This window comes from Mastomys coucha, unplaced genomic scaffold (assembly GCF_008632895.1).
Source record: "Mastomys coucha isolate ucsf_1 unplaced genomic scaffold, UCSF_Mcou_1 pScaffold22, whole genome shotgun sequence".
Taxonomy (NCBI): Eukaryota; Metazoa; Chordata; class Mammalia; order Rodentia; family Muridae; genus Mastomys; species Mastomys coucha.
Window position 1 is genome coordinate 39,579,284 of NW_022196905.1, and position 12,512 is coordinate 39,591,795.

General features: G+C 38.5%; 2 protein-coding genes across 4 annotated transcripts in view; both read right to left on the bottom strand.

The window, feature by feature from the left end:
• Positions 1-758, bottom strand: part of Fam184b (family with sequence similarity 184 member B) — a 114,222-nt gene extending 113,464 nt beyond the window's left edge. For 2 of the 3 annotated variants that reach the window (XM_031342176.1, XM_031342177.1), the window contains exon 1: positions 248-554. In XM_031342176.1, the coding sequence (XP_031198036.1) occupies positions 248-394 (147 nt within the window). In that variant the 5' untranslated portion in view covers positions 395-554. Of the gene's footprint in view, positions 1-247 lie in introns of all 3 variants that reach the window. The other variant, XM_031342175.1, reaches the window with a different exon arrangement.
• A 10,868-nt stretch (positions 759-11,626) lies between these two features.
• On the bottom strand, positions 11,627-12,154 carry Dcaf16 (DDB1 and CUL4 associated factor 16; the record flags this gene model as incomplete). The annotated part of the gene is given in 4 exon segments (XM_031391067.1): positions 11,627-11,846; positions 11,848-11,973; positions 11,975-12,096; positions 12,098-12,154. Coding segments are annotated over 4 exon segments (525 nt in total), but the record flags the coding sequence as incomplete, so codon positions are not given.
• Between the last annotated feature and the right edge of the window lie 358 nt (positions 12,155-12,512).

The following is a 12,512-nucleotide window of genomic DNA, read 5'->3' on the forward strand; positions in this document are numbered from 1 at the left end:
CACACACACCCTCTAGCCTCGGGGAAGCACAGCTGAGGGAGTTTCCATGGCAAAGCATCCTGTCTGCTGCTTCCAAATGCAGTCTCCAGAAGGTCACTTCACCCAGATCAGGAAAGCTTCCCTTGGTCTCGGAGACAAAGTTTGTAGGGATTCAGTGCGGGCCTCCCCTGGGGGTGTTTCTCCACTCGCGCCCCTACTCTGGGTGCCTCTGGCACACAGCTTGTCCGCCCGCAGCACCCCGCCTTACCTTAGTGAGCTGAGCGATTTTCTTGCACATTTTCACGTGCATCTCGGGATCACAGTCCATTCTCCAGCCCGAGCCACCGCGGGCGTCGGTTTTAGAGCTCGCGCAGGTTCCTGGAGGGTGAATTTTGCTGTTGAGGGCAGATGCCATCGCTGTCAGGAACCCTGCACTGAAATGCTCGGACTCGCGCTCTCACTGCTGGCCGTGTGCACGTGCGTTCGAGCACGGGCGTGAGCGCTTTCTCCGGAGAGGTGGCACTGCAGTCCTGCCAGCACAGCAGCGTGGCTCTCTTTCCGGAGGTGTCTCCTTCCCCGGCCCACTCGAGCACCACCTTCCTCTGCTCGTGCTCGTTCGCGGGCTAAGCTGGCTCACGGGCACCCGCACCCTGCAGCGTAGCGCTGGCGCCTTGCACGTGAGGTTTACCATCTGCGGATGCTTCCGAGAGGGTGCGGGCTATACCTGCAAGAGGACAGCTTCTGAGGGGTGTTGGGTCGGGGGTGTTGTCCAGGACAGGTTTTTTCTTTTTTCTTTTCTTTCTTTCTTTATTTATTTTATATATATATATATCCCTCTTGACTAGCTGGGTGGCATGGAGCTTCCAATTCCACTGTGATCGATCCAGTCCGAGGTGGATAGCTCAGGCCAAGAGGAAGAAATGCTGGCTTTAGACCTTAGTCGACCGGCAAATTAAAATGAAAATATTCGAAAATCCTGTGGTAGTAGATGGGACAGGTCTAATTCCTGCAGCCCTGATGCTTAGAGCTGGGGGTGAAGATTGGAGGCAGGGGTGGGGATGAGGGAGCTAACCACCCCGATTCTGGGAGTTTGGGATCTGGAGCTCAAAGTGGGATAGAGCTGGAACCTCAGAATTAAGCGGTGGGGCTGATTGGAAGCCCCCTTCCCGACCTTGGATGAGAACTTGCTCAGTGCCGAAAGCATATCCCAGCATCGTCCACTCAAAGCTCACTAAGGACCGAAACTTAGGGGTGGGGTGGGGACGGGGCACATAGCTTAGAGTAGGGAAAAGGTTAGAGACAAGGAGAAAAAGTCCTGCACGAGCTAGAAAGGGTGGTAGCGGGAAGGGAAGGCCCCCCCGAGGAGTATCAGATGGGGTTGAGAAGCCAAGCCTACCCAGTTAAAGTGAAGGAGCTCATCAAACCTGTGCCATTGCTGCAGACAGAGGCTGAATGTTGTCACATTTTGAAACTGTTGCCCTTAGTTTGGGAAAGGAGATGGGTAGGGAGCCAAAATCGTTTCTGCCTTTCTTTGGTTTTGAACAATGGACTTTGGAAAACAAGACAGAATCCTGGTCAGAATTTTCTGAAGTGGGAATAGTGTCATTATTACGATTTTGCCTGGCTAATATATTTTATTTTACAAACTTCTTGCCCTCGAGTGACAATACTCCTTTTATAGGTGAGAAAAATTAACTGTTTGATCAGATGATTACAAACAGGAGTTGGTGGTGAAATGGAGACACTGATACAATGACCGCAGACTCCTTGCATACCTCACCAGGCATTACAGAGCACCCAGAAGAGCAACCAAGAGAACCTTAGGCCTATCCCATACCTCCTTGGGACAAAATCTCTGGCGATCAGGGTCACAGGAGTTCATGTATTAAATACAAGCTCCCTATTTATTTCCAAACTATATAGAATGCTATCTTTAGTATATAAGTAATATAATTTTACAGGAATTCAACCATTGTGCAAATGAGAAGAAAATTAGCTTTCATGGAATGAGAATACTGAAACCAAAATGTACTCATTATTCTGGATCATCATATCAGTGGCCCTGTGACTCATGGTATTTGAGTGCGAACAAACACTTGCCACATTGGTGGTGAGTCTCCTAATGTGAAAGCACCCGAGTACTCCATTGTCATGATGTTATTCAAAATTTATATACCGAAAGATATACTATGTAATTTAATTTCATCCCTTTCATTTCTTCTTTGCATTAATATAAAGAAATTAAACCAGTTTTTAAAATGTGTGTTGGGACTGGGTGTGGTGGTAAGCTCCTGAACTCCAAGCCTTCTGAGCCAGGAGCAGAGTGTCTCAATCTTCTCTTCCAAGGGAGCTACAAAAAACGGATCACCTTGTCAGAAGACGGCAACATGTGCACTGAGATTTCATTAAGTATATCCATATAACAGCACAGAATATGTCATTTTGTATTAAAATGTGTTGAGGCAAAAATACAACCAGGTTACATAAAATATTAATATGATCATTAGGAGGGCCACAATATGTTTTGGAAACAGCTGCCTGGAAGTATTTGGTAAGATCATTGTTTCCAGTTTCCTACCTTAAAACAGAGCTAGTGGCAATAGGTGTGGAACCCAATGGAAAAAGGAGACTCAGGCACACACGCACAAGAGTTTTCTCAGTATGGGGAACACAATCAGTTTGCAAAGTACATTTGACTTTGGAGTACACTGAGAGGAATGAAACTGACATTAATATAGTTTTATTTCTGTCCTTTTTCTAGAATTCAAATAAAGGGAACTTTCCAACACCCAAAGGGGAAATGGGCCTGAAGTATTATTTGTAACAAATGCTTCTCACTAAATAGAAAAGCAAATTTCTCATAATTCTACTCCAAAAGGGTGAAGCATGTATTTTTGATAGACATACAACTTTGGAAAATAACTTAGCCTTCTTTTAAACAAAGGTAACATTCTGTATATAAACTAAAAAACCTTTAACATAAAACGTAAATTTTATGGAGGCAAGAATTCTTATGTGTTTCATGTACTACTAAAGCCCCAGTGAGCAGAATAGTGCTTAGCATGCCATTAATTAGGTTCTTAAATATTTATTAAATGACGAAAAGAATGAATATTCCTCTGCAAGAAGTGGTATTTTCAATAGTAATATATGACTCATACAGATTATGATTTATAATCATATAAATGTGCTTAACATTACTCATCATGGAAATATAAATTAAAGCCACATTAAGATGCTACTACACCACTTAGAATATATAAAATAAAGAACAAATGTGTAAAATAATGAGCAAAATATAAAGTGTTTACAAAGATACATACTAAAAGGAACTTTTACATGTTAGTGGTAGAAGAGTAAAATGATACAATCACTTTGGAACATGTATGGCACTTTTACTACAACTAAAGTACATATCACTTATAATATCAGTTTGACTCCTAGGTTTAAACAAGAGGAATGAGTGTATACATGCAAAGAGACATAGAATGTTTAGGACAACTTTATTTCTAATAACCCAAACTTGTTAAGAACTCCAGTGCCAACAATGGGTAAAAGATAAATGAATTGTGGTAATTCATATGATAAAGTACAGCAATAGTGAAATAGAAAGTTGAAAGAAGATGACTATAATATATAACATTGTGTATGATCTGATTCACATGGAGTTTCAGGAAAAAAAACTCACTGACCTTTATAAAAGTAGCTATTTTAGAATTCTGTGAAATCAGAAATTTTTGTGTTGTATTCTGAGTATATATATCTTGATATAATCTAATCTAGACATTATATATTTGTGAAGAAACACCAAGAATTAAGACATGTGGTTTACAAAAATCCATTTTTCATTTCATGCCAGCAAGGCAAGTGTGCCTTTTGTAAAGTTATCATTCAAAAATATTATTATTTTGTATTTTTCATTTTTCATGCCTGATCAAGTGAAAGGCATTTGCTAATCTTTATAAGTTCATTTGGACTGAATGACCAATCTGTCTGATGATAATCTCCTTATTCAGGAAGTCTCTCCAGTTTGAATCTCATCTTTATCAATCTTGATAATATCCATAGCTTTTCTTCTCCTGTGGAAATAGAGACAAAAACTCTTCCCCAGTTTAACACAATTCCAGGTTTTTTTTCTAAGGATTATACACTATATGATATATTATACACATCAACGCATCTCTAAAATATACAGGCTAGTTTAATTCAACAGGTTTTTCCCCCTATTTTTCAATGTCTCTCCACAGCTGTTGTATGGTGCACCTATTTTAACTTTCCAAAGTATGCAAAATGAAATATATCCAATTGCCAAGTTTCATTTCTTTGGGTACCTGTGGGGCTTTCAATATGCTTGGCCCAGGGAATGGCAATATTAGATGCTGCCTTATTGGAAGAAATGTGTCACTGTGGGGGTGGGCTTTGAGACCCTTCTCCTAGCTGCCTGGAATCCAGTCTGCTCCTGGCTGCCTTTGGATGAAGATATAGAACTCTCAAATCCTCCAGTGCCATGCCTGCCTGATGGACTGAACCCAGAACCTGTAAGCCTGCATCAAGTCTGCAGGATTAGGCACATCCTCTCCCACTGAGGCTAGATGTTGTAGCCCTCTGCTACATATGTGTCAGGGGCCTTGAACCAGCCCCTGTATGCTCTTTGGTTGGTGGCTCCCAGAGGTCCAGGTTTCCCAGAGGTGCACTCCCAGAGGTGCTCTGTGGATGAGTTTCCTAACACTGACAGGAAATGACTGAATCCAATTTAATATGGGGAGGGGCTTCAGGAGGCCCCCTAGGGTTTTCCCCAATAGCAAAAAATTCCCTTGCCTGTCTTTTGCTGATCTGCATTCATTAGACCACCGTAGGTCTTTGCCATACCTTCTGCATACTCCAGAAAGCTGGGGCCTTCTTTTTGGATCATCTTTAGAAAAAAATAAACCAAAAAACAATGTTTCTAGGAATGCCTTGCCTACAATCTCTTTTCATATGAACTTGCTTATCACAATTAAAACATCTGAAATTTTTGTTTTTCTTCAAACTTTTAGAAATTATTTCTCCTATCAAAGTAGTGTCATAAACATGAGATCCAATATTGCCATATTTCCACTCCATTCATCCATTGGTGCTGATCTTGCCTTGAAACGCCTAATCATCCCTTCGCATTCTGAATTAGCATTTTCAAAAGCCAAAGATTTGATTAATATTTGTCTGACTTTTGAATCCAATACTAATCTATTTACAGCGAAAGTCAACCTTTGCCAAAAAAAAAAAAAAAAATATATATAGCGAAGGCTTATTTTGGACCTTGCATAATTTTAGTAAATGACACAGCCCTCTTTCCTGATTCTTCAACATAAATATAAACCCTAAAATAATGTACTTTCTGGTATCATTTTGGAAGTCATCAAGGAGTATTTCATTCTGATATAATTTTTTTACTATATCCTTGACTTAATGTTCTACTTATTGAATTTTGTACAACTTTTTACATTAAAATTGAGAATTCTAAATTTTTCCAATAGCTCTTTCTGGTTATTTCATAAATGTAGTACGCCCTCCAATGTTTCTGAGAATATCCTAGATTGTTTGGCAGTTTTATGTCCAGCTTTCATGTTGGAGTTTCCTGAAATGTCTAGTGATTCTTAGTTGTCAGTGTATATTGAGTTCAAGTGACTATAAGTTGTGTCATAATGAGTTTCCTCAAATGTCTAGTGATTCCTAGTTGTCAGTGTATATTGACTTCAATTGACTATAAGTTGTGTCACGATGAGCAGGGTTTGTAGTCTTTCTGTCTCTCTGTAGCAAATAGTTAAATGTCACATTATTGTTCATCTTTTCTGGATGGGATGGGCATGTCTGGGAATTCATGCCCATAACAGCCAGGTAGAGAATGCATGCAGGCTCACAATGTTCTTAATAATGTTATTCTCAGTTGCCTTGTCCTCAACATAGCTTTGGTCCTGTCTTTCAGTTCTCAGTTTTGTTTGGTTCAGTTTCTCCAGAAAGTAAGCCTTCTGTAATTTGCTAGAAGGAGTTAGCTGGTTAACTAAAGATAGGTAAAAAAAAAATATTTTTTTAAAAAAATGCAACCTGCTTTCAATTTTGCTCCTCATGTCTACATGGTGTAGAAAGCAGCACTTGTCTTCTAAATCTGTACACTTTTTCTTTCTCTAAACATTTATCTTTGTTATTTTTAATTTGTATGTGTTTGAGTCTATGTCTGTGCACAAGAAGACATTGGATCCCTTGGAGGCAGAGCTTACAGGAGGGTGTTAGCCACCGAACATGGGTGAGAAACCAGACAGAGGTTGTCTGTAAGAAGGCTCCTAGCCATAGGGCCATCTCTCTAGCTCCTTGTAGACTTTTTTTTTTTTTTTTGCTGTGGAAACTAAATGAGCTTAGCAGCTAGAACACTGCTACCTACACCTTTTTTTCCCCTAAAAGAGCTATAAACTGACCTTTTCCTCTATGAAGAAAATAAGTACTTTAAAAGCTCACAAATAAGGATCAACAAAACACAACCACTTCTAGGTACAATTGAAGACAACACTGTGAAAATTAACGATGATTTAATTGTTAATGTGAGTTATTTCTGCTCAGTACTGTGTCTCTTTAATAAAGTCTCTGCTGTGCAATTAGGGCTTACTCTTTATCCCTTTAACAACTCTAACTTTTGGGCAACTATGCCTAAATTTTCCCTACTAATAAATAATTAAGTATTTAATGACATCATGCCAAGCACAATGCCACCATCATTGTCTTAGTCAGGGTTTTTATTCCTGCAGAAAACATCATGACCAAGAAGCAAGTTGGGGAGGAAAGGGTTTATTCAGCTTACACTCCCACATTGCTGTTCATCACCAAAGGAAGTCAGGACTGGAACTCAAGCAGGTCAGGAAGCAGGAGCTGATGCAGAGGCCATGGAGGGATGTTTCTTACTGGCTTGCTTCCCCTGGCTTGCTCAGGTTGCTTTCTTAATAGAACCCAGAACTACAAGCCCAGGGATGGCATCAACCACAAGGAGCCCTCCCACAAAAAAATGCCTTACAGCTGGATCTCATAGAGGCATTTCCTCAAGGGAGGCTTCTTTTTTCTGTGATAACTCCAGCTTTTGTCAAGTTGACACACAAAACCAGCCAGTACAAGTATATTCACAGGGATGCCAGATAATATAGAAGCCAGTGAAATCTGATTTTTAGATAACTGGTTTTTGTTATATCTCCCTTATGTTATCATTTACATGACATTTTATAGTGGGAGCTATTTACGGACGCACCAGAGGTATAAATAATGACATTAAGTCTTTTATATAGTTTAAAGCTTAGGCCTTCTGTGGAGGATCAGCCTCAGTAATTTCAAAGGTGGGAGGTTTGGTTCAGTGTGGAATCAGAATCTTAGGCAAGGATGCAGGTGTAAGATGACAGGTGGTCTCTCTCTCTCTCTCTCTCTCTCTCTCTCTCTCTCTTTCTCCACCTCAGCCTTTTATTGGTTACACACTTCCTTGTTATACAATAATACATAATCAAAAGCCTTTTTATTATCTTCCTCAAACTCATTATTTTTACTGAAAACCCCCATGTAACTATGTCACACACCTTAATACAATGTGAGAGAAGGTCATTTCCAACAACATTCAAACTTATTGTGTGTACAGTATATATTCCCTTCCCACTCTTTCCTTTTATAAATTAAAAACAATTTTCTCTCCTAAACACTTTATTTTTATTTGCTAATTTTTGCAACCTGGCACATTTAAATAACATGTATACTAAGTAATGTGATCAAGTTGTGTCCCAAGAAAGAAATTTGGCCCTGAATCATAGCTTTAAGCCACTATGAAGTCATCTTCCCTTCATAGGAATCTAGGGTCCAACATGTAACATACTTAATTCAATTTCCCCAAGAAATTCACTGGGGTGAGGCCAACATTAATACCCTTCAACGAATAAAGGAATTTTAATTCTTTATGTAGTAGTTGTCTCCCTATTCATGTCACCAGAATAAATACTCTGTCAAAATGTTAGCTTATCAAAGGTACAACTGTAAAAGTCCATCTATAAGGCCTCACTGGTAGAAGATTTATACCCTTGTACCCTTTCTAAAGCATTCACAAAGGGAAGTTGTTTTTATTGAACTACTGTCCAATTAACATACTGTAAAACAATTGGTGTTAGATTGACAAGTTCTGTTGCACAGCATAGATAGGGATGTAATATTTGGCATATGCTTAGCTGATAATCCAAGCCTTACTCTTCACACCTAAAACAGAAATACCCAAACCTACCTCCTCCTTATTTTACTAACTTCTGGGTCCTGCATGGATCACCTTGGTTGCTTTACTAGGAACTGCTTTAATCTTGTTAGGCCAAGCAAGATTCTGATTTACTGGAAGACTACTGGTTAAATATGGCCCAACCCCAAGCAATCCCAGGATTCTCATGTCACACTACAATCATCTAAGTTTTCTGACATAACTTGCTCCAATTTGAGTCAACATACAATCCTAGTACAGTCTTCCTGCTATGTTATTTTTTATATTATTATTATTATTATTATATCCCAAATCAAACATTTTTTTCATTATCTTGACACACTCTCATCTCATAAGAGATAGTAGGCAGTTAGTGGTATGTCATTGAGGTCTCCTTGTTCTGTCTCTCTTCTTGGTCTTACTGCCATGTGAGGGTTGTAACTAATTATAACCACATGAGGGTCTCACAATTGTAACCAATACAAAAGCCCAGCCAATTACATACAATCATCAATCAATATTTTTAGGTGTGTACATGATAGGAGTCACAATAGGAAATCCCCCTGGACAAGACCTACCTGTTGGGCTCATGGCTGATTTAAGGCTCTCAGAATCCCTGATGAAAGAACAAAGGGAGTATTAGTTCTGTGTTCTTGTCCAGGAGTAGATTTGGCAGGGTCTGGTCTGCTGCTGGGGCTAGAGTCTCTAAAGAGTTAAGGTTCCAGGGAACATGGTTTTCCTCACTGTACAGACTAGAGTTATCAGTCCCAAGGCTTGGCCTGTGATAACTTGAGATGTCCTATATTCTCTTTAAGTAATATTGCTTGATTAGCTTCCTACTGATTCTATTCCATTTCTCCTTCTGCATACAGTATATAAGGTGCTGGATTTCACAATAAGCTTGCTTATATGAGCCATCAGCTTGTGCAAGATCTCCTTATCCCAAACTTTCCTGTCTTTGGTTCTCTCTTCCAGGAAGAATGACCTGCTGGTCCAGGTTACTACCATTTGTATTCTTCCAGGGTATGGCTTTTCCATTTTCAGGAAACAGATGAGATTAAGCCATGATTATGGAATTCTACAATCTAGGATTATCTGGACTGCTTCAACAAGAGACTATTGATTGCCATTAATAAAGACAAAACATCTTGAAATACATTATTGATGTTACCTAGTTGGAAAACCCTGTTGTTTTAGTCTCGTGAGGACCTTATTCTTTATATTATTCATGTTCTTCAAATATGGTATAATTCTACTTTATCCTAATTGTAGTGAATGCATTCCATCAGAAGCCCACGTAGGGAGAATGTGAGAGTGGTAAATTATCATTCCAATACCCTTGCCTCTGACAACACATGAATAAGCAAAAGCTTTAGGCTTTCATTTTGTACAGCCTAGGATGAAAATCCAGAAACAAATGTGCTTTCAAATTGGATCCTGATGTAATGAGACATTTTCCTCAAAACTATTTCTTTCCTAAAGATGCCAAGACACTATCATGGGTACTGTATAGATATGGACAGTGTATCTATTAGCTGCATTCAATACTTAATGACATCTAGAATATGCCTAAGGAAAACAGGATCTATCTGATTTGTTGAGGACAAATGGCCATTCTTTGTTTAGCATGTACACAGATGTTGGTTTATCCAGCTGCCAAAGTTGGGGAAACGTTTCCTTTGAAATGAATATAAAGCAATGAATTCATGATCAATACACTTTTATATACAGAGAAATATACATCCTATGGATACATAAAGCATCAACAATTTTAATTTTCAGATCTTTACCTATTTCAACCCTGCTTTCTCTGAAAAAGGGAAAAAGTTTCCTTTAACACTAAAAGAAAAAAACAATTTCACAAAGCATTTACAAAAACCAGTTTTTGATATATTGTTATACTGACAGTATGTACAAAACCAATAACATACAAGAACATTTTTCTTATCTACTTAAATTACACTCCTTTATCCACAGGGCAAAATGGCTCACCCTTCTTTACTCTCTTATAATTTGCTAAATTTTATAGAATTAAAATTCCATTACTACTTCAATTTTACTTATTTTTGCACTCAATGTTGGAAATACAAAAAAGCAGAACTAAGAAGATATATATTTTTAACAACCTGTTTCGATTTACATGCTCAGTTATCCAGGATGACACATAAATCTTACTACTTTAGGGTATGTGAAGATGTTTAACAGTGCTATGTATTTTCTGTATGTTGATACTTGTTTTTACTCAACCCTAGCTAGACACATTTATAAGGCCATACACCATCCTTCCTCAGACTCCCCCCTCCAAAAAAATAAAAACTAACCTACTTAGAAAACAATGCTACTAATGAAGCTCTTAATTTCAAATTAAGATGGTTTCACAGGAAGTTTCTTTAAAATTAGAGTATTTCTGAAATGTTTGCAATGAATGTAGGAAGTTCTTAAATTTCTGTTCCAGAAAATAAATACAGGTAAAATATTTTGACCATTTTGCAATTAATACTGAAAACACTAGTTCTGGTTGGTTCATTCAATAATTTGAATATATTTATTTGAAAAAGTCCTTTTTTTTTTTTTAACTTTTTCGAGACAGGATTTCTCTGTGTAGCTCGGATTGTCCTGGAACTCAGTCTGTAGACCAGGCTGGCCTCAAACTCAGAAATCTGCCTGCCTCTGCCTCCCAGGGGCTGGGTTTAAAGGCATGTGCCACCACTGCCCAGCTTGAAAAAGTCTTGATAGCAAGATTTAAGAGACACATTCCATACAGAAGTCTATTTAAATCTATAGTATGAACTTACAGGCCATATTAGCTAGAAGATAGTACAGTGGAGGACTGTGATACAGTATTCATGAAGTAATTGGATGTATCTTTATTAGGCTTGGAGTAGGGTAAGCTAGAAACTACACCCCCACAAGAAACAAGAACCTTCAAGGGGTGTCATATGAATTCTTTGTATATTTATTAGGTAATTGATCGGTAGTAATTCTATACCTCCCTAAAAATAATGTCTTAGAGGGCATGCTCAAATCCTACATTTTCTTTGAGTTATTAAATATTAGGAAGTATTTTAGCTAATTAGGGAATATTATTTCATTGAGAAGGCATCAGTTTCCCAAATATACATTGTGTGATTTATTTTGTAGACCTTAAAATGTTTGTTTTTATTTATGCGTAATAGTTCTACCTGCCTGTATGTATCATATGTACCACATGCATCACTGATACCCAAGGTAAGTCAGAATCGCTGGATCTTTTGGAATTGGAATTACAGACACGTATAAGTCACCATGTGGATGCTGGGAAATGAACCCAATCCTCTGCCATAACAGACAATCTTAACCATGGAGCCATGTCTCTAGTCCCCTGGACCCTTCTCTAAACACCGCTATCAAAGCAAACACTGACTTTTATAGTGAAGTATAGTATAGGAGTGCGTTAATTGCCTTCTGGTGATCAGTGTAGGAAAAAGTGGTGTCATAAAATTCAGTGCAGGCTGTGTCCTTAACTGCATTTGTCAGGCAGTCACAGCAACAAGAGGAAACCTAAAATTCAGGGAAATGATTTAGAAATTCACATTTGGGAATGGCTTTCCTCGATGTCCAGCTTAGCTGTTTGATGGCAAACTCTATTTAAAGTAGCATGATCTCTAGAGAGCTGATTGGAACTTTTAAGGTGCTTTTGAACAAGTGAAACTCTACAAGAGGTCAGAGGAGGTGATTCAAGAATTCGTTCCAGTTTGGGGACACAATGGGAGTCTTAGACTCTTGAAGCATATGGACTGGATTATTTTGACTTGTTTTAAGAGTTCAACACAATACAACTAGGAATTGGGATCTAAAAGTTTCCAAATTTTAGAATATTTTAAAAGGCATGCAGGGCTCCCAAAGAGGTGTTAGGTTGGGTACCATGTGGTCCTCTTCTTCAGAGAAATCCCATCATTCTTTTAAGCAACCATATATGTAGACTATTCTTTCTTCACTTTCTAATTATGTTCAGCAATCAGATGTTCTGGTAAACTGTCAATAACATCTGGTGTTCAAAGATCTGATACTTTCCATAGATAATTCAATGCCTTTGAAATGGTGTTTCAGTAATCTGGTACAATAGCTAAAATATGTGAATAAAACTAGAGACATAATCTTAAGGACTGAACGTACTAAGTAACATTACTGTCTGCATACATATCTAATTTTAGGGCTTTTGAGAAGATGGATGCTGGGCAAAGAAGTTTTATAGAGATCCCCCCCCACCACCACCTCTCTCTCTCTTTCTCCTCTCTCTCTCTCTCTCTCT